Below are 21,464 nucleotides of genomic sequence, written 5' to 3' on the forward strand. Positions count from 1 at the left end.
GTGGTAATGGAATCATACTGACGTGGCACATTTATATGACTGTGAACAACGGCTACGGGTGCTACGTGCATTTTATTTCTATCTATCTTATCGTGATGGCCGTTTATATGATTTAATGGTCATGATGGATATTACACCCAAGTTTTACATGTGATTACTTATATGACGATACTCGATCTCGGCATGTGTTTCTATTACGCGTGCGCGGGCGCCGTCTTCAACGGGCGGATCCTATGGTGCGACCACGAGTTACTATGCGAATGTACTTTGCATGCGCGCATATTATATATTCTCGGATTTGCCGTGCGGGAACCCTGCGTTACATGTCGCAAGCACTCCTACGATCTCTCTGTGGGTACGCCCTTTGGGTCAATATTTCTCCCAGATGAACGCGTTACCGTACCCACTAGTGCGTGGATATTGATACGCGACGATTTGCGTGCACCTCGGTACTCTCCGGGAGTGGCATATTGTAGCGCACATTTAGGTTATATAAGGATGTTTCCTCTCGCTAGGAACATCCTCTTCGACTTGCGTTTCCATGGATCTGTGTGCCCTAGTGGCTCGCGATTGCCTTCAAAATCAAAATCAATAATCGTAATCTAAGGGACTCCATGTTGGGGGACAGAGCGGACGGTTGGCTCCGAGCGTGAGTGGAGAAAGGTGTGAGATTTAAGGAGGAGATAAGAGCACAGTAAGTGAGCGGTGTGGAGGAGATGATGGAGAAGGCCCAGAAGAAGATGAGGAATTGGAGGAGGAGCCGAGGATGGCGTGGATGGAGTGCGGTGGCAAGAGTTAGTTGGTGCAAGTTTGGAGGTTAGGGCGAGGAGCAGAAAGAAAAGGGGGGCGGAGACGGAAGAGGAGAGAGACTCGAGAGAGAGAGAGGTGTCAAGGAGCGGGGTCCGTCCGGTCGAAGTGGTGAAGTGTGGCGCGCTGGTTAGCGGGTGAGGAGAGTAGCGGAAGCGGGCAGCACTGGCGTTCCGGGGCCCAGAGCGGGGTGCCGACGGCCTCAAAAGGGTACGTTGGCACCACTGCAGGGCGACGGGACTGGCGGCGGGACCAGCGTGCGGAGCGGGCCGGTAAGGAAGGGAGTGGAGAGACCGGCGAAAGAGGACAGGAGCGAACGAGCAGCGCGAGCGGCGCGCCAGCGATAGATGGAGATCGAGAGAGCGAGAGAGGCGGGGTCGATGGAGCGCGGCGAGGAGCGGCGATACACGAGTGTCAGCAGAGGGAGGAGAAAGGGTGAATCGGCAGGGAGAGAAGCTCATGGAGGTTCCTGGAAGCAGTGGAGCAGAAAGAGCTAGGGTAAAGAAGGGCAGGAAAAAGGGGGAAAAGGAGCGGACGAGGGGGATGTAGATGATGAGAAGGAGAGAGCGGAGCGGTTAGGAAGGTATGGGTAGTTAGGTAAAGGGGGGGGATAGGGGTAGACAAAGACCTGTCCATAGAGGAGAGAAAGACGTGGTGGCGCAGCGGAGAAGAAGGCAGGAGGGTGAAGAGAAGGCAGCGGCAGGCGAACGAGGAGAGGGAAGGGAAAGTGGTGAGGTAGGATGAGGCAAAGGACAGGGGGGGCACCTTTGGCGGGGTGAGTGGAGGAGGACCGAGACGGCGCCGGGGGCAGATGCCGAGCGGGGCGGCACTACGGCGGGACGTCGAGGCGGTGGTAAAAGACGAAAGGGGTAGCGCTGAAGAAAGCTGGTCCGGTGGTCTGTTTTGGGTCTGTTTGGGTAGAATAAGAGGGGGTCTCCTTAAGGAAAGGGAGTAAGGAGGGGGTTAAGATTGTGGGTTGTAAGGAGAGGTTTGACAAAGTTTTGTGTGCAGAATGGGAGCAGGACAAGGAGATGGCAGGATGCGGAGAGGAGCTGGATTGGAAGCGATGGAGGCAATAGGAGAGGCGGCGGAAAAGAAGAGAACCCAGCGAAGGTGCAGAGAACCTGTCGTGCGAGGAAAGCGAAGGAGAGGGTCTGTCACGAGAGGAAGGAGAGGATGACGCCAGAGAGTGGAGACGGAGCGAGGAGAGGGAGGAATGGGGAATGAGAGCAGGGTAGAGGGCGAGGAAGGGAGGGAGGAAAAAGAATGTAAAGGGCCGTATTGGTCAGGTCGGGTTAGGAAGGGGTATGGTTTGTAAAAGATTGGGTACGTCCCTGAAAAACGCCACGTATTTAGGATAAGTCTGTGTTAAATGTGTGATGTAAATTTTTTATGTATTCGGATAAGAGAGGAGTGGGCTAATTTGTAAAGGTTTGGGACCGTTCCTTGAAAAACGCCTTTCAAACTCTGCGGGGATAAGAAATAAATCAATACATACATACATACATATATATAATTTGATTTATATATATAATTTGATGTAATAGATAAAATTTGGTGTTCTTATTATTTCAAAATTAAATGTTCTCCAACTCTCCCAAGGTTCCCCACTCGAGCAGTGTTGCGTGCTGTGATTTTTCGTGATTTTTCGTTGGATGTGAGAGCATCTACCACTAGGAGCCTCCGCACAAAATTTTATATGATAACATTTCTTTTTTTGAAAATATTTATGAATATTTATCATAAATATTGTGTGCTGTCTGGGCGCAGACAGAGGAACAACAGAAAGCGAGTATAGAAAATAGAGTTAAGCGGTTGGAAGAGAAGCTCGAAGAATCGAAAATGAGCCAAAACGAAAAGCAAGAGAACAACGACCTGCAGAAAAAAGTGAAAGAGATTTTGATTTATATATATAATTTGATGTGGTAGATAAAATTTGGTGCTCTTATTATTTCAAAATTAAATGTTCTCCAACTCTCCCAAGGTTCCCCACTCGAGCAGTGTTGCATGCTGTAATTTTTCGTGATTTTTCGTTGGATGTGAGAGCATCTACCACTAGGAGCCTCCGCACAAAATTTTGTATGATAAAATTTCTTTTTTTGAAAATATTTATAAATATTTATCATAAATATTGTGTGCTGTCTGGGCGCAGACAGAGAAACAACAGAAAGCGAGTATAGAAAATAGAGTTAAATGGTTGGAAGATAAGCTCGAAGAATCGAAAATGAGCCAAAACGAAAAGCAAGAGAACAACGACCTGCAGAAAAAAGTGAACGAGATCGAAAGAAACTTAAAAATAGTGGAGAAAAAGAAAAAAACAATATAATTATAAAAGGAGCGAAGCTAGGAAATGAAAAAACGAAAGAAAAGAGAAGACTGAGAAGCTCCTAGGAGAAATTACCAAGAAAGTGGAAGTTGAAAATAAATATAATTAATAATTATTAGCATGTTTGTTATCAAATAAATTAAAATATGTCGCACCACACACTCACACAATCAAATACTTCCCTTCCATATCTTATTTATGTTTATAAGATATATGTTTATCATATTAAGAAACTCCTTGTACGCATTCAATAACTTTTCATAGAAAATAATCGCGTAACAAAAAATAAATAAAGTTCTTGTTAATTGTAGGAAAACTTATTGATCGCAAGAATTAATATATTAAACATTATTCGTTCACTAGGAACGATTACGTTGTCCATAGTACTTGTCACGGAGTTAACACGATGACGCACGAAGCATTCGCTCTGCTACCTTCCTGTTTGAGTCTGAGCATGAATGATAGCGCGACGATCTTGAACAATAGCGCGCTGTACATCATAATAACAACTACCAAGACCGTATGCCAGACGACGTGCTGATATGTGTTATCATCCCGAAATATTTAATACTTTATTAAATTCGTATCGAACATATTTCTTCTTTCTTGATATTCTTCTTTCGAACCAATATAAATAATAGCCATGTCACGTTGGATCACACATGTCGCGCTCTCAATCCGAAAAAGGTAGCTAAATTATTAATCCGTTAAAAAATTCAATGCACGACGCGAGATACGAAGAGTTGCTTGTTCGCTAGAAGAATCGCGTTATTCGTAGTGCTCGTCGCGATCGAGTCTCGAAGGTGATACGATGACGCACGGAGCGCGCGCAGCTTGCTCTACTATGTAGGTACCTAGCTGTTCGAATCTCGACGTACGAATGCAGAGCGATCGTACGTAAACAATAGCGCGCTATGTACACCACAAAAACAAATGCCCAAGGCCACAAAATATTCAACGTATTACGAAATAAATGTACGCTGAGTATTCTACTTCTTGTTTTCTTAATTACTTTCGATAAACAAATTGTTACTGCGTATTTTGCATTTCGTTTTGTAGACTCATCTAATTACTTCCATTCGATAACAATTGTGAAATCGTTATAGAATAGAATTGCTTGAATCTTAACTTTGACAAGAGACTTTGTTTTAAGGAGGTTCCGTCACTACAAAAATATGCAGCCAGTTTCATGAAATTTTAATATGTTGTTCTGGAATGCAAAATAGAATTATGTGAATTTTTTGGGAAGTTTTCACCGTCCCGTTTTGAAAAAAATCTACTCCAAAAATTTAAAAAGTACAATTTTTGGAGTAGATTTTTTTCAAAACGGGACGGTGAAAAATTCCCAAAAAATTCACATAATTCTATTTTGCATTCCAGAACAACATATTAAAATTTCATGAAACTGGCTGTATTTTTAACATAGGTTCTTATGGGAAATGACATATTGCACACCTTCAGAATGAAATAAGTGCAAGAAAAAATGCAAATGATAAGGGAAAAAAAATGCACATGTAACTTAATAATTTACAAATAAATGAGTGAAAGAAAGGGGAAGGTTACCGCACATTTCATAGAAAAATTAATTATTAAAGCATAAATTGCTTGATTTTTCGTCTGCTAGACTGCCACGATCGTAAGCAGCTTCACGCACTATACACGCGGCGACCAATCAGAGCAATCTCCTTCATTCCCACTATTTCAAACGCTAGTGCGCTGTTTCCAGAACCCCCGCGTCCCACTACTGCCCCCGATGAAGCAACCGAACCTCCTTAATCTGATCGAAGAATATGCATAAAAATATATATTTTATTAATAGAAAATTTCATATTAATATAAATTAAAAATATTTATTTTTTTCTTTTAATGACAGACTAATAACAATTTAATTGTTCATAAATGTCAATAAATAATTATTATTAGTTATGCTATTTATAAAGATTATTATTTTTTGAGGAATATAAGTAATCGTTTCTTTCAAGTCAATTGCAGAAAACGTTTCAAAATTCGTAAACAATTAACACACGCACATAAACGTATGATCTTCTCACAATCATCAATTATCGAATTGCGAAATTAAATTAAGAAATAAAGTTCAAGCTGCATCTTAAGCCGTATCTGAAATCCTCTATTAAATCGCAATTGCAAATGATAAAATTATCTCATATGACTGCAATATGATTTTATAATTCTAATTACATTAACAGTTTTCATATTTTTTAATCACTCTGTATATACATGCAGGTCCAATGTGAACAACAGTGGACAGTCCAGCAGTGGACAACAAGGATTTAAATCACGTGAGGATTCGCCAGAATACATTTTAGGGCTTTGATCATTTGCCAGATAACCTTTTTATGGATTAACAGACGTAACAGATTTAAGGTCCCAAAACTCAGACAGTTCTACAGGAGGTACTCAGACAGTTCATCATATTGCATGATTATGCAGCATCGCGAATAGTGTATTAGAACTGCAACACTGCCTAATAATAATTTACATTACGACTCGTGTAGTATTAGTATGATACCTACTCTTAACACCTTCGGAACATATAGATAATTAAACTCCTGATAGATCGCACTTTATTTTTTATAACACGACTTGAGTACCGGCGCCTATCGCGCTACACGCGCATCGTATAAAGAAACTTTTACGGCCACTACAATTTATTAGCCGCGAGCAGTGATGGTGGATGAGTAAAAACCGTAGGAGAGAAACGAAACTTTTATATTTTATCTGCGGTAACATCGTCTAAAACCCTTTCCGCAGATACGTTTTAACTCTTGCGGTTAGTTCGAAAATTCGTGTGCGTATTACGACTTCCTAGCACGATCATGACAAAATCCAGAACTCCCATTTCAGCCGGTTAATGATACAGTTAAAACGAATTCAAAACAATCATAAATTGTCGGAAGATAGTAAATGCCGCTAATTAACACACGGACAGACACAGGTAGAACGTTAAAAAATATACGCGGCAATCTTAAAATGTTATCGTTCATAATTTTTATTTATGTCAGCAAACTTTAATTTATTTGTCCGCAGCCGTTTTATGAAATTTCAATGTTGCTCGGTGGAAAAATATTTCCTAGAAAAATATTCATGCAGCCTTTTGACAATGGAACGGTTAATAAAGTAATAATTTATTCTTAACCATAATTAGTCAAATAATAGTTCCGTGAGGAGACTTCGAAAAGACTTTATCTCCAAAATGAGCTTTCTCAGAAAGTCCTGAGGGAAATTCTTCATCGCGAAATAACTTCTGAACAACCTTGAAAGCTTTATCAAGCAATTTCTAACAAGAGAGAAATATCAGACTTTCTTAAATCGTGCGAGCAACATCGAACAACATACCAAATTATAATTTTTTGCTAAAATTAAATGTACTTAATAGATACACATATGATGCCATTCGCTTTTTTTCTTTTAGCAAAAAGGAGATATTCGATTTAAAAGAAATATTCCGTAATAATTAAAATAAAATGTGTTTCAAGTAATTGTTTAATTTTCACAGAACAATTGCAATGAGAAAAGAGAAAAATAATTGTGCAAAAATATATAAAAATCCGTGAGTGACACATTTATGGCCATAAAACAGAGTAACAGCAAAGGGAATTATCTTTCCGCGTATAAAAAATAATAAGATCAAATCTTATTCCGCGGCGGTAAAAAGAGTCATGACGCTAAATTAATTTAAGGCAAATTTATTGTGAGAAAGCCTCGACGGATTACACGGAGGAACGTAAAGTACTAATAAACGGGTAAACAAACGGCCGACGCTGCACCACGTTGGGATTTAGTACGTATTAATACATCCAGATTATATTACGTATATACGAATCGTTGGATGCGATCTAACAATCCTTGGCAAACGACCAAGAGATTCTAGAGAAATCCGAAGGCGCGGGCCGTACTTGGAGGTAGTCGCTATACCCCGATTTCTTGAAAACACACTTTAATGACACGCGATGTTAGCACCGCATTTCAACTCAAATCAAATAAACAGATTCAATTCTAACTGCGACGAAGGCAAAGAGTTATTCACAGACAATTATAAAAAAAGTAACAGAAATGATGACTGTAGCATTTGACGTGAATGCAGAGAAACGTGAAACCACTATAATTAACCTGCTTAGACTATCAACATGGAAGCCGGACGTTTATACTATCTTCGAAGAGAAAGTTCCTGATGATGTAGAAGCAATTCACAGCGCAATTAGTATTATAGACAAGATATATGCCAAACCAATGATCGTGTGGGCGATACTAGTGAGCCCACCATGTTAAACATTGTTTTTCGTTGGTGCCTGAAAATGCGTTAACATCAATACATTGTACGGCTTTCAATGTATAGTTCATGAAATTCTCGCAATAAAAATACCGCAAAATTCTCGTTAAAGTAATCAATAAGTAATCTTTCTCAGTCAAAGATATACTGCTGATATAATAGTAACCAGATTATTTAAAGATTACTTACAATATCTAATTATTTTGACTATTTTATAATCGCCATAAAATCACCTATAAAAAAAAATACAAAAAGAGCGCCACTATGTCCGCGTCTATTAAAATAGTATTGTGCAAAACAATGTTGTTTTAAAAAACAAACCGAATATATGTTGTTTTAACTTATTTTTGCGACAAAAGTAGTGATATCAAACATTGAGCCAAACTGAACATGAATTTATACACTCCATAAAATTTAATTCCTTTATTATACCTACTTAACAGAATGATCTATATATATTTTAAAAAAATGTCCTGACTGACTGACTCATCAACTCCCACCCTAAAAGAAACATGAAATTTTTAGAATGCACGTAAAATTCACACGAATAATTAGGAAATCGAGATCCAGTTGTGATCGTTTAACGGCTTTTTCCTTAGTTTGATTGAAATAAAATAAATCGTATATTTAATTATTAATTAAATACTATTTAGCACTAAATTGCATAAATAAACAGCATAAATTAAGAGCTTGTAAATAAAAGTTAAAATATTATTTAAGTCAAAGTTATTTATTTATTACAAGAATAATATAATTTAAGTTGATTATAATCTTATTGTTTCTTCCCTCTTTATAATGAAATTTCGATGCTTTAATTTCAAAAAAAGTTAAAATTATTAATGTAATATCAATTTTTATTATTATATTATTTATTAATTCGTAAATTTGTTAAGAAATATTATATCCTACATAAGTAGATTGTGCCGCTTTGTCAAGGCTTATAATTTGTTTTATTATTAGTAACAGCTTAAATTTTAATTATAATTAATTTTTAATATTACTGATCGTTACGAAACAATAAAGCATTATGAGATTCGCAACAATAATATCGTTCGTAGTTAAATTCGATACTCCATTTTGTATAGCGACTCGTTTAGCAACTACTAAGAACAGATTATTGATAATATGTATATAAAAAGCAGAGAAAAATTTGGATATTTTATATTTTAGTTATAATACAGATTTTACTCCCTGCATATTTTACTCACATATACATTTCAAATCGAGTTATCATTGTCACCTTGTCTGTTATGTGTACACTCTACCGGTCAGTGTACAAGACGATTAGTGTTGTGTCGGCCGTTGTGTTAGTCAGTTATATAAGCAATAATGTATTTGAAAGTGATTTTTATTATTATAATTTTCCTCATTCCGATAACTTCCCGATACTCAGGTAACTATCCCTGCTACTACGTTTACGCGAGCGTTACTTCTGTAGTAACTTACGATATATCACTCGTTTACGCGGAGTAAATTATCGCAAGTTACTACAAAATCCCGTTTACGCGAAGGAAAATCCCGTTTACGCGAAGGAATTATCGTAAGTTACTACAAAAGTAACGCTCACGTAAACGTAGTATGCGTTCCGTAACGTGCATATTTTCTATAGTAAACGTGTTAAGTATACTATAGATAAATGCGCGCATATGCACGTTACGGAACGTGGCCTATAGCGGGGAGCACACACTTCTGCATAACGCATAATGCGTAAGCATAAGAAAATTGATTGGTCTATTTTCTTATGCACATGTGTATGGACCAATCAATTTTCTTAATGCTTACGCATTATGCGTTATGCAGAAGTGTGTGCTCCCCGCTTTAGACTACATTGCAATAAGTACTAATGTTTTTATATTATTTTATATTATTATTTTGACAGATGACCTACGACCGGCACTATCGGTGTATACAACTAATATTGATACATATATTGATACATTCAATGACAGCAAAATTATTTTTACTGTATTAATAATAATTTACATATGCAGTTTAATTATACATTACTTACTACAGTACAGGTAAACATATCTTACAATTAAGTTTATAATTAATTTATTCTTGTATACATATACATATATATATGTTTACAGGTATCCGGAACTATTTTCTGAGATCGATCATGAGGAAGAGGCTCACGAGGAGATCGAGGAAGAGCCTCACGAGGAGATCGATGAGGAAGAGCCTCAAAAGCAAGGAAGGTTTCAATCCAAAAACGTTGAAGACATAAACAATACCCGTTGTTGACAATCAACCAAATGCGCCTGGTTGCCGAAACCAGGATACATCCAATCCAATTTGTCTGGTTACTTCAACCAGAATGCGACTAACCAAATTTGTCTGGTTATTTTAATGAAAATTATGGATCGTTCATTTCTCACCAGACAGTCAGGTTGTTTCAACCAGATTTCCAATTAATTCAACCAAATTTTTTTTTCGCGTGGCTTTAAACTTCTTAAGTTGTGTAACTCACAACTTCGAAAAGTGGAAAGACAAGTCTCGACCTGCAGTTCAGCAAAATTATTATTTATTACCAGACCATATAGAACCGTTGCATTATAACATCGAGTTGAAACTACATAACTACGATGATGCCAAATTCGAAGGCAAAACCAGTACTACCCTCTTAATGCGTGAAAAAATTTAGTTTTAGAAAAAAAGAAGTTTATTAAGTAAAAAATAGCCGGTATTAATTTTATAAATATTGTTTGACTTTTTTAAATTATTTGCAATCAAAATCCGCAAATAAAAGAAAATAAAGAAAAAACGTATAAAATTTATAAATATTGTATTTTTTTAATCGTTCATATGTATATGATTTTATATATTGTAAACATATAAAATATTGAACATTTAATTATTAATTATTTGTGTATTTAACATAATCATGGCAGAAATTTTTTATTTCTTTTCATGTCTTATTATTACTTCTTAACTCTGTATATAGATTTTGGATCCCCGAGGATTTCGAAAAGGGTAGAGAAGAATCAGTTCAATATAAAACTGAAGAATATGAGAGATGCTTAACAGAAACTCTATCACCTGAAAAGCAACAAACTGTTATTGAGTAAGTTTTATTTGTTTTAGATATATTTATGACGTATTCATGATATATTCATTGCCATTTTTTAAAGATAAAATTGTATGAGTTTTTTGCATGATACAATTCTTCTAATTATTTAGGTTCGAATCCTGGCTGGGGTGTTATTTTTTCGCAACATTTTCCTTTATATTCTCAGTATCCTATCATATATATATATATATATATATATATATATAGATATATCATATCGTTTAATCCGAATTTCTTGTGTATGTTTTAATATGATTAAATTGATATCAATTTAATCGTGTGACTGTATCGTTCTGGCTTTGGTTGAGACTGCGTTATGTCCGGAAGTAACGGCGCGTGGTCTGCCAAGGGCCAAAGAATTGTACGTAAAAAGTCACTCTAAAATTAATAATTATTCGGACAAGCAAGATCCAGTCCTGACCGATTACGGCGTTTTCCCTTGTTTGATTATATATCTTACACGGTCGTATAATTTCATATTTATTCTTCTAGTTATTCTGCGTGTATAAAAGTATTAATTTTGATTTATGAAAAATCAATAGTTTATGAGATACTCTATACTTTATTCATATTTTGAAAAAAATGTCTTATTATTACTTCTTAACTCTGTATATAGATTTTGGATCCCCGAAGATTTCGAAAAGACTAAAAAAGAATCCATAGCTCAATATGAAATTGAAGAATATAAGAGATTGGAGAAAAAGAGATCGCAAGAAGAAGCAGCCTCTGATCTGTAATTATTCGCTTTGCTTTTAAATAATTAAGTTACTCTCCTGCATAAAAAGTTGAGAAAACCATATTTTCAGTTCTTTAACATTGACGCTTATTTCTAAAATGTCTGAACATATTAGAGGAAAATAATGTTGAAAAGATGATAGGAAAAAATATAAAGTTAATCACACGATTATTTCACTTGAAAATTAACCATTTTAAATTTCTTGAATCTTTTTAAATTTGAATTTGCATCCTAAAAATTTTTAAGAATTTTTGATTTTTTTAAGTCCATATTGCAGAGATGCTCCGGGCCACCGACATATAGTATGGACTACGCGATCTCTATATGAAAGCCTTCAAAAAGTGTCCGGTAGAGTTGACCTCTACCTCGTTCCCTCTTTGTCTGTACGCACTGGATAGAAAAAGACAGCTTGACCTCTACCAGTCGCTATCTCTTTTCTTCCACCGGTGTGAGTCGCCGGTCATATTTTTCTATACTTGTGCGCAGTCCATACTATATGTCGATGCTCCGGGCTGTTCAGGAACATCTCATATTCAGAAGGATACGGCAGAAGAGCACGTACCACCTGGCACGACTAAATGAACTAAAAGAAAAAAAGAAGTAGAACCTGAGGGATAATTATTCGTTTGGGATATATATTCATAGACGTTATATATATTACACACCATTAAGAAATTTTATTAAATAAACATACGGGAAAGGGGGTAAGATGACGAAGTGGGTAAAATAACGAATTGCTAATTTCATATCAATGTTCGCATTTAATATTTACAATTTGTATTAGCCAACAACCCATGCTTCAAATTATATTGAAGCAATAAACCTAAATTTCTCTATCGTATTTTCGATTTTCTTAAATATTGCAGATATGCTGCAGAACCAACGCTCCATAAGTGCTTGGAAGGTCGGACTCTAGTCAGCTGAAGACCAACAAATCTTCAATAGGTAATTATATTAGATATATTCATATCTAAAAGACTCTGGAATTGATCAAGGTGATCCCATTGACTATTACGAAAAAATTTTTGTAGAATCTTGGAGTAGTTTCCTATCAGACATAATTTTTTACAAGCAATAAAATGGGTAGGCGGTACTTTTAAAAAATAAAGTATTCTTTTTCATTTTTTTAAAATATGATATGCTTTTGGTACAATCACCATATATTTTATGTAGAATTTTGGGATAGTATTCTACAAGTAATTTTTTGAACCAATAAAATAGGTAGGCGGAAGTTCAAAAAAATAAAAGATTGTTTTTTATTTATTTAAATTAAATTATGATATGCTCTTTATACCATAGCCATATTTTTTTGTAGACTTTTAAGACGGTATTCTACAACAAGTAATTTTTTCGAACCAATAAAATGTGTAGAAGGTACTTTAAAAAACAATTTTTTTTTCTAAATTATCATAGTTTTTTGGTACCATCGCCATATTTTTGTTTAGAATCTTGGAATGGAATCCTACAACAAGTAATTTTCTGGAATCGATTAAATAAATAGGTGCAGGTACTAAAAAAATAATAAAATAAAGTAAATTGAAATAATTATAAAAGGATAAACTATAATCGTATTAAATCAAATGTTTATTAATAAAGTACACATACACATTTGTTCACATAATTACTCTTATACTACCTATTATTTACAGTTATATTCATATGGATGGACTAATCTTCATCACTATATCTTCATTGATAATAGGCGTAATTGCCGTCTGTTTTAAATATATTTAAATATATTTAAATATGTTTAAAAAAATTATTTAAATATATTTAAAACAGACGGCATCACGCATATTATCAATGAAAATAGTGATGAAGATTAGTCCATCCATATGAATATAACTATAAATAGTGTAAATAATAGTATGAGAGTGATTTATATATGAAATGATTCGGGAAGACTCCTCCAACAACATATTTAAAACTAAACCAAATTGGAGAGGGGGCCCCTTTTATTTAATTTAAATACCAAAGAAAATTAAACGTTTGCGTGGAAAATTAAACAATACTTAAAAAAAAAATAGATTAAAAAATAGGTAGGGTACATATTTTTCGGGCTCCCCCGATTGATTATCACTGTCAGAGTCACAACAAAGGTTTTTACCAAGAGAGCCGCAAGAAAATATCAAAATTCGGGAAAAGCCCTATTGTAAATAATTACCCATTCTTTTACTATTATACTTATTAAAATAACAATATTTCGTTCAAAAAACTTGGCGGTGCTAAACTTCTAAGCACATGTGTGTGTGAAGTTTGTATGAATAAAAAGCGAAGTTGATTTAAAATAGATATAAATACGAAATAGATTTAAAATAATTTACCACCTGTACATACATAGATAGAGCATACTTCCTCTCTCTGTGTGAAACATTTGCATGCACATTTATTTAGCTCTTGACAGGTTATTAAGTAAAATATAAATGGTTAACGCGCGTTGCATTTAACGCAGTTAAGTAATTTGACGCGATATCGCATCCATTTTTAATCCGCATCACCTCGTTTGTATAATCACTATTTTCAGTGCGCTCAGCACACACCAGCTTAATAACATAATCCGTGTTTTTCCCGAATTATGGATATAGTAGCGGTAATCTTGTAATTTATAATCGGCCATCTGAGTTCACACGATGGCGTGTGCCATGCGACGCTATTAAACGAAAGCACGCAACAAGATTAGCAAGAGCAATTAAGATCTTTTCATGGTCGTTAGTTACTTTTGCACTTTAATTAAATTAGCGTTCCGCTTTCATTAATTTAAACGAGCTGAAATAAGTATTGCACAGGATGATTGCCTTAACGCAGAACGCTTTCAGATAAGATAAAAATTGAGTGGTATGTCATAAAGTAAATAAATGTACAAGTTTTTACGGAAGTTTAGATTGTATACGGGGCATATAAACTATAGCGCTGCTATTATATTAAGCTGTTATCGCGTGATTCTTTTTGACCGTCACGTATATAGATTAATATCCGTTCGCGTAATACCGTACGTAGGTACATGCGCGAGATTTCAGGCCGCACAGGAACTTCTTAATTGCCCAAACTTAAGCAATTAGAACGTATATTAGTTGCGTTGCGTGTTTTCGATTCAACAGCCGTTTAGTATATGCCAACATGTCTTAAACAGAGGCCTATTGAAAGACAATAATTACTTAATGCCGTACAACGTGATAAACAAAAAAAATATTACCTCTTAAAAAAACATAGCAACGTATTCTGTAAAAATAAATAAAAAAGTGTGCAAGTAGAAACTTGCACATTGCTTCCTCATAGTTTTTAAGTGGGCAAGTAGAAACTTGCACATTGCTTCCTCATAATTTTCAAGTGTACAAATTATAAATTTGAACATTACTTCCTCACAATTTTCAAGTATGCAAATTATAAATTTGCACGTTGCTTAATCAACATTTTATTTCGCTCATAAAGCTTCCTCTTATGAAGAAGCCTATTTTTTTATGTATAATTATTAGTAGATATTTATTGATTTGGCTTCCTCATAGAGGAAGCTTTATGAGCGAAATAAAATGTTGATTAAGCAACGTGCAAATTTATAAGTTGCATACTTGAAAATTGTGAGGAAGTAATGTTCAAATTTATAATTTGTACACTTGAAAATTATGAGGAAGCAATGTGCAAGTTTCTACTTGCACACTTTTTTATTGTGATAAGCTTTATTGCGACTAATATTTGTTATACTATTACAAAAATCAATTAAATAATTAATGTTTTTATTAAAATGATCCCTACTAATTGCGGATATTTCTTAATTTTTCCATTTTGTTTCATTTTTTGCTTCCTCATAGAGGAAGCTTTGTTTTCGTAAATTCGTATATGAACTTTTGATTGCGTATAAAGTTGGTTCTAATCAACTAAATTTAAAAGAATTATATATAAAATAGGGCAGTAGAAACTTGCACATTGCTTCCTCATAGTTTTTAAGTGTGCAAGTGGAAACTTGTACATTGCTTTCTCATAGTTTTTAAGTGTGTAAGTAGAAACTTGTTTAAGTGAGCAAGTAGAAACTTGCACATTGCTTCCTCATAGTTTTCAAGTGTGCGAGTAGAAACTTGCACATTACTTCCTCATAGTTTTTAAATGTGCAAGTAGAAACTTGTACATTGCTTCCTCATAGTTTTTAAGTGTGCAAGTGGAAACTTGTACATTGCTTTCTCATAGTTTTTAAATGTGTAAGTAGAAACTTGTTTAAGTGAGCAAGTAGAAACTTGCATTGCTTCCTTATAGTTTTTAAGTGTGCGAGTAGAAACTTGTTGTTATAATATAAATGTTGCGTAGTACTTTATTCTAAAAATTGACAAAAAGTTAAATTTTTAAATTTTTTAAAAATTATTTAAATTATATGAAATATTATATCTTGAATGTGTAGTACATTATATTTAATAGTTTTCTGATTAAGACTCTTGTTCATTTACTATCTGAGATTGAGATGTTAAAAGAAAAAAAGCATAATATAAAAATTTTTGTAAAATACATAAAAATAGAAAACTTTTTCAATAAAATAATATTTATAATTGATAGACTAGACTTATAAAATATACTAAATTTTTTTTGTAAATTATTAAATAACTATATGTCTGAAATTGAATTATATCAAAAAAGGAACAAGCTATATTGACAGTTGTTGAATTAGTAATACCTTAAAGTAAAGATTATTTAATTTTTTATCAAAATAAGAATTTACCCAAAAAAGTATATTTTACAAGTCTATTCTATCAATTACAAATGTTGCTTTATTAAAAAATATTTCTATTTAGCAAGAATTTTTATTATTATTTTTTTTGCTTCTAACACTATAATCTAGAACAATTATAGTAAGTGGCCAAGAGTCTTAAGAGTCTAATATAAAAATAAAAAAAAATAAAGTTATTAAAAAAAATTAGTAACACTATTCAACAAAAAAATGTACAAGAATAATTATACAAGAGAATAATTGTTTTCTATAGTTTTTTAGACACTGAATGTGGTCTCATTTAATAAATTGCTCTATTACGTCACAATTTTGCAGTTAAAATTGCAAAAAGGCCTATTTTAGTGTATTTTGGTATATTATAATTACGATATGTGTGAAGTGTTGGAGAAGTTTTATTACAATCAAAATTTAGTATGTTGTTAAGACTTTCCGCTCTTAAAAGAAATTTGTGTCAACTATGATTAAAAAAATATTAATATTAAGATAAAAGATGATTATAACTAATATAGATATTAATATCTATTGCATCAAAATTGTGACCATTAAAGATCTGTAAAATATTTTTTAGTTATGTTATTTAAACTTAAAAGTTTTTTAGATCGCTGAATACTAATCTGACGTTGAAGTGAATAAATTATAAATAAAAATGGTCAAATTTTTACTTTTGAAATCTATTATATTGGCTCCGTCATTTTTAATTTATTAATTTTGACATTAGATTAATATTCAGCACATGAAAAACTTTTAAGTTTGAATCACATAATTAAGAAATATTTTATAAATTTTTAATCATCTGTGTAAGTTGCAATTTTGATGCAATGGACTCTATGTTAATCATAAATATTTTTGTTATCATAATCGACACAATTTTCTTTTAAGAATAGAAAGTCCTAACAATATACTTAACTTTGATTGCAATAAAATTTCTTTAATACATTGCATATTGTAAAATAGCTCTTTTTTTATTTTAATTGCAAATTTCTCAAAAGTGTGATGTAATAGAACAATTTGACAAACGGGATTGTATAGATATAGCATCCAAAAAGTTACAAGAAAGTCCTAACAATATACTTAACTTTGATTGCAATAAAATTTCTTTAATACATTGCATATTGTAAAATAGCTCTTTTTTTATTTTAATTGCAAATTTCTCAAAAGTGTGATGTAATAGAACAATTTGACAAACGGGATCGTATATAGCATCCAAAAAGTTACAAGAAAAGATTATTTTCGTCCTTGTGCTAAAAAAAAATAATTTTTTGTTGAACAGTGAATTTATGATAATATTTTATAGTTTATTTTGTCATGTTAATTTTAACATAAAATATAAATATCTCAAATATATTATCCATTTTTTGATAATCGTACATGAAAAAAAATGAATTAATTGGTGAAAAGAAAACACATTTTCAATAAAAATATATAATTGCATATTGTAAATTGCATAATTATTTGAAAAAATATTTATCAAAAGGACCACCAAAGATTATCCTCTCAGGTTTTGTCAAGCTTGAAATATGTTATAGTGGTATATTCCCAATAATTCATAGTAAAACCCATGATGTAAATATAAAGGTGTACCAGTCCCGTGGATGCGCAGTCGTCCTAAATAATGGCGAATCAGAAATGCCCAGAAATGTTCAAATCCAATATGGCTGCTGTCATAAAGAAGACGAATAATAAACACGCGTAAGGAAGAGCAAAACATTAAACGTTTTGAAATAATCGCATTTGTAAATCACGGAATTACCGAGCAAATTATATTAGCGTCGGCGGAAGGAGTGAAAGCAAGAAAATATTCTAATCCCGCACGGTTTAACCGTCTCTTGTGTTTAGCGATTCGTTTAAAACATAGTGTAAGTATAATTTTTATAATGACAACACAATAAAGACCACCGCACAATCAAAAACATAAGCAATAGGGAACAGATATTAGAGATAAGGAATAAGCCCAGTAAGCAAGAAACATCAAGAAACATTTTAACTACATTACAGCAACGTTTTAACATTAATGCAATGTAGTTGAAATGTTTCTTGACGTTTCTTGCTTACTGGGAGGATTTTATTTTTTGACTTTTGAAAGTAACTTTTATTCCAATTTTCCAGGTTAGGTTACGTAGTGTGTACAAGCTATGAAACCCATTGTTTATATATTTTATTTTGCGTTGATCTGTTTCTTATTACTCATTCCTTCTTCCTAATTACTCATATCTGTTCCCTGATGTTTCTTATATTTTCGATTTTGCGGCGGCCTTAAGGAGGTTCAGTGGCTACAAAAAAATGCAGCCAGTTTCATGAAATTTTAATATGTTGTTCTGGAATGCAAAATAGAATTATGTGAATTTTTTGGGAATTTTTCACCGTCCCGTTTTGAAAAAAATCTACTCCAAAAATTTAAAAAGTACAATTTATAGCTACCGATATCGACAACGACCGGCAGTCTTTGCCCGCTCGCTTTGCCCAGCAGTGTTTGCAGTGTGGTACAATTTATATTAAACACAATTAAAAATAACGTCCCACACTCGGACCGATTCTATTGCTGAGGAGGATCAATTACGACATGAGTTTCTTTGGTCTGTAGTCGAATTTACGCAGGATTTCGAAGAATCGAATGCAGTAGAAGTCATCCCGACAACTTGAATATCAATTTAAATATAAATACCAGGAGGCCGTAGATTTCGTAAAAAGAAAAACAAAAACTGATACAGATATGTCATCATCTCCAGAAATTGGCCGAGGCAAAAGAAGAGTAATAAAGAACAGCGATAATTCTCAAAGTCGTAGAATGACACCACCTCCGATGTTGCCTACCGCCGTATTTGATCCTGCAATCAAACGTAGACGATCAAGTAAAGTTCCACAGACCACAAGACATCTGCCAGCAGAGGCAGCAAGTCAGGTCAGGTTGTCAGCAGATATTGACAACATTCTTCCAACCGTTAATAAAAATATAAATGATTTAGATCCGGAAAATAATTCCGGAAACGCATCTCCAATTCCGATAATAAATAACTCATTGGCACGAAACATAATTTTTGAAGATCTTGCACCGAATAGCCAGAATATAATTAAGATTTTGGAAAACACGATAGCGATTAAAAAGCTATTAGAACAACAAAATAAATTTTTGGAACAATGTTTTGGAACCACACCAGTAGTATTGGACCAGCCAACAGCAGGTCCAAGTAATTCCAATAATAATTGTTCGATTGTCCCTACAAGACCATTCAAAAAGCATCGAAAATTGCTACAATTTGACACGTCATTGAAGAATAATGAAGATGGGAAAAAACAACTGGAAAAATTTTTCTATTTGCTTGGGGGAGACTCACCCCAGAGTCAAATTAAATGTAGTTTAGAAAAAATATTTACAAATAAATTGGCTATGAAGTATTCATGGACAGGCCGAAAGGGAAATTTCGCACACCGTGCCCGTTCCTCGCCCGGCGGATGGTCGGCCGGGCGGCATCGGCAAGGTGTTAGGCCGGAACGATGCAGATTTGGGGGTGCATCGTTACAACATATTATTTGTAAAGAAGGCGACGGAGATTCAAATATGAAAAATTTATTATTATTGTGGTAGTATTTACTGTTTCGCATATCTATCATTTATATGTTATTATATATAGTGTATAAACGAATAAAGTGATCTATATGTGAGCAATCGCGAGATCTCTAGGGGGAAGGGGGCCTATAATTAATAAAATTTTATTTGCGTTTTTTATTCCTTTTTTTATATAATTTTGGATCTCTACAAGGACGTCATCGTTGGAATCTAAGAAATTTTGAGGAGAGAAAACTGAGGGCGAGGGGCTGATCGTTTGAATATAATAATTTAATTTTTTTTAAATTTACTTTTTCTAAATTCTTCAATTTCTTTCTTTTTATTATCCATTTTCTTAATTTCTGAAAAAAAATATCCGGAATCTTCGTGTACTACAATTTTTTCTTATAGATTAATATCTTCTTAAAGTATTAATATCTTCTTAAAATGACATTTATTATGTGAACCTAGCTTCGTATATAATTATCGTATATAATCATTGGAAACATTTCATTATGTATAATGCGTTACCAATAGAGAGAAAAAATGTAGAAAAAATACAAAATTTTAGAAAGAAGTTAGCACGGTATATAGTAACGAACGAGAGAGAAGCAAATGCGTAGTGGTAATATAATTAGTAGTGTTAATGATAGTAGTCTCTCCATTACACTTTTTCACATCCGATCAGTTGAATGTGTATTATGTTTCGGTTTCCAAGGCTCAGCTGCCATGTTCATATGCAGACTTTGTCTCATCTACTGCCCAAATACCTCGACCAACCCTGCGACCGGAGTTTACGTTCTCTACTGTAACGCCTTGTGAGGTCTATAAACTTATTACAACTGGACCCTTACACTCATATGCGTCAGGTTCAGATGGCATTCCGCTGTACATTCTAAGAATTGCTTGGCCAGTGATTTCTTCAGGGCTTACTACATTGTTCAATCGGTCCTTGGAGACTTCTACGTTCCCGTCGGAATGGAAGCGAGCACTTATTCGCCCACATTCGAAGATTCGAAAACCACAGTCTCCGTCTGACACGAGACCGATAGCAAATCTGCCGGAATTGTCAAAGATTCTTGAAAGGATTGTTGCCTCGCAAATTGCACAATATCTGGATGAGTTTGATTTGTTAAATCCCAGACAGTCTGCTTACCGCCCGGGTCACAATACTCAGTCCGCTCTCTTACGGGTCAGTGATGATATCAAGCAGGGGATTGATAATGGTCATGTTACAATCATGATACTCTTTGATTTCAGTAAAGCGTTCGACACAGTTCCACATCCTCGACTTTTCATAAAGCTGAAAGAGATCGGTTTTTCTGATGCTGCTATTATGTGGATTTTCTCATACCTAACTGGCCGATCTCAGGCAGTAGTTGATGATGTTGGTAACATTTCTAAATGGCTGTTTACGTCATCTGGAGTGCCTCAGGGTTCTGTGCTTGGCCCTCCGTTATTCTCTCTCTATATCAACGATATAGCCTGTGTTTTACTCTATTCACATCACATGCCATTTGCTGATGATATTCAGGTATATCGCTCTTGCCCACCGGCTGATATTGCTCAGGGACTTGAGTTGATTTCTAGAGATGCTAAGGCTATTTTCGATTATGCCGAACTGAATGATCTCAAACTCAATCCGGCTAAGTCAAAAGTTATGATATTCGGCAGTCAAGCTCATATTAGTAATATTGATCTCAATCTTTTACTATCTGTAGTTGTAAATGATACGCCTATACCTTTCGCGAGCGAGGTGAGGATTCTGGGCGTTATCTTTACGTCCAACCTTTCTTGGAAGAGGCATATCTTGCTTATCTCTCAAAAGGTTTATCATGCGCTATACAATCTCAAGTTCAACAAGAACTCTCTTTCAACTGCACTAAGGATAAAGCTTGCCGTCACCTTAATTATGCCTCATATTGATGTTACGTGCGAAAGCGCATCCCATAGTTTCGCACTGCACGGGTACGTCG

The 21,464-nt window shown here is 34.3% G+C and overlaps 2 protein-coding genes across 2 annotated transcripts in view; one reads left to right on the forward strand and one right to left on the reverse strand.

Annotated features, from left to right (window-relative positions):
* Shal (potassium voltage-gated channel protein Shal) overlaps positions 1–21,464 on the reverse strand; it is a 224,257-nt gene that overhangs the window by 167,719 nt on the left and 35,074 nt on the right. The gene's annotated exons all lie outside the window — the stretch shown is intronic.
* LOC139771489 (uncharacterized) lies at positions 18,730–20,244 on the forward strand. Its single transcript, XM_071704305.1, has one exon. It carries the CDS (start codon positions 18,730–18,732, stop codon positions 19,525–19,527), a length of 798 nt encoding a protein of 265 aa, XP_071560406.1. The 3' UTR covers positions 19,528–20,244.

This window comes from Temnothorax nylanderi, unplaced genomic scaffold (genome assembly GCF_030848795.1).
Source record: "Temnothorax nylanderi isolate EJ_2023f unplaced genomic scaffold, tnyl_v1.0 TNYL_tig0040_pilon, whole genome shotgun sequence".
NCBI classification, from domain to species: domain Eukaryota; kingdom Metazoa; phylum Arthropoda; class Insecta; order Hymenoptera; family Formicidae; genus Temnothorax; species Temnothorax nylanderi.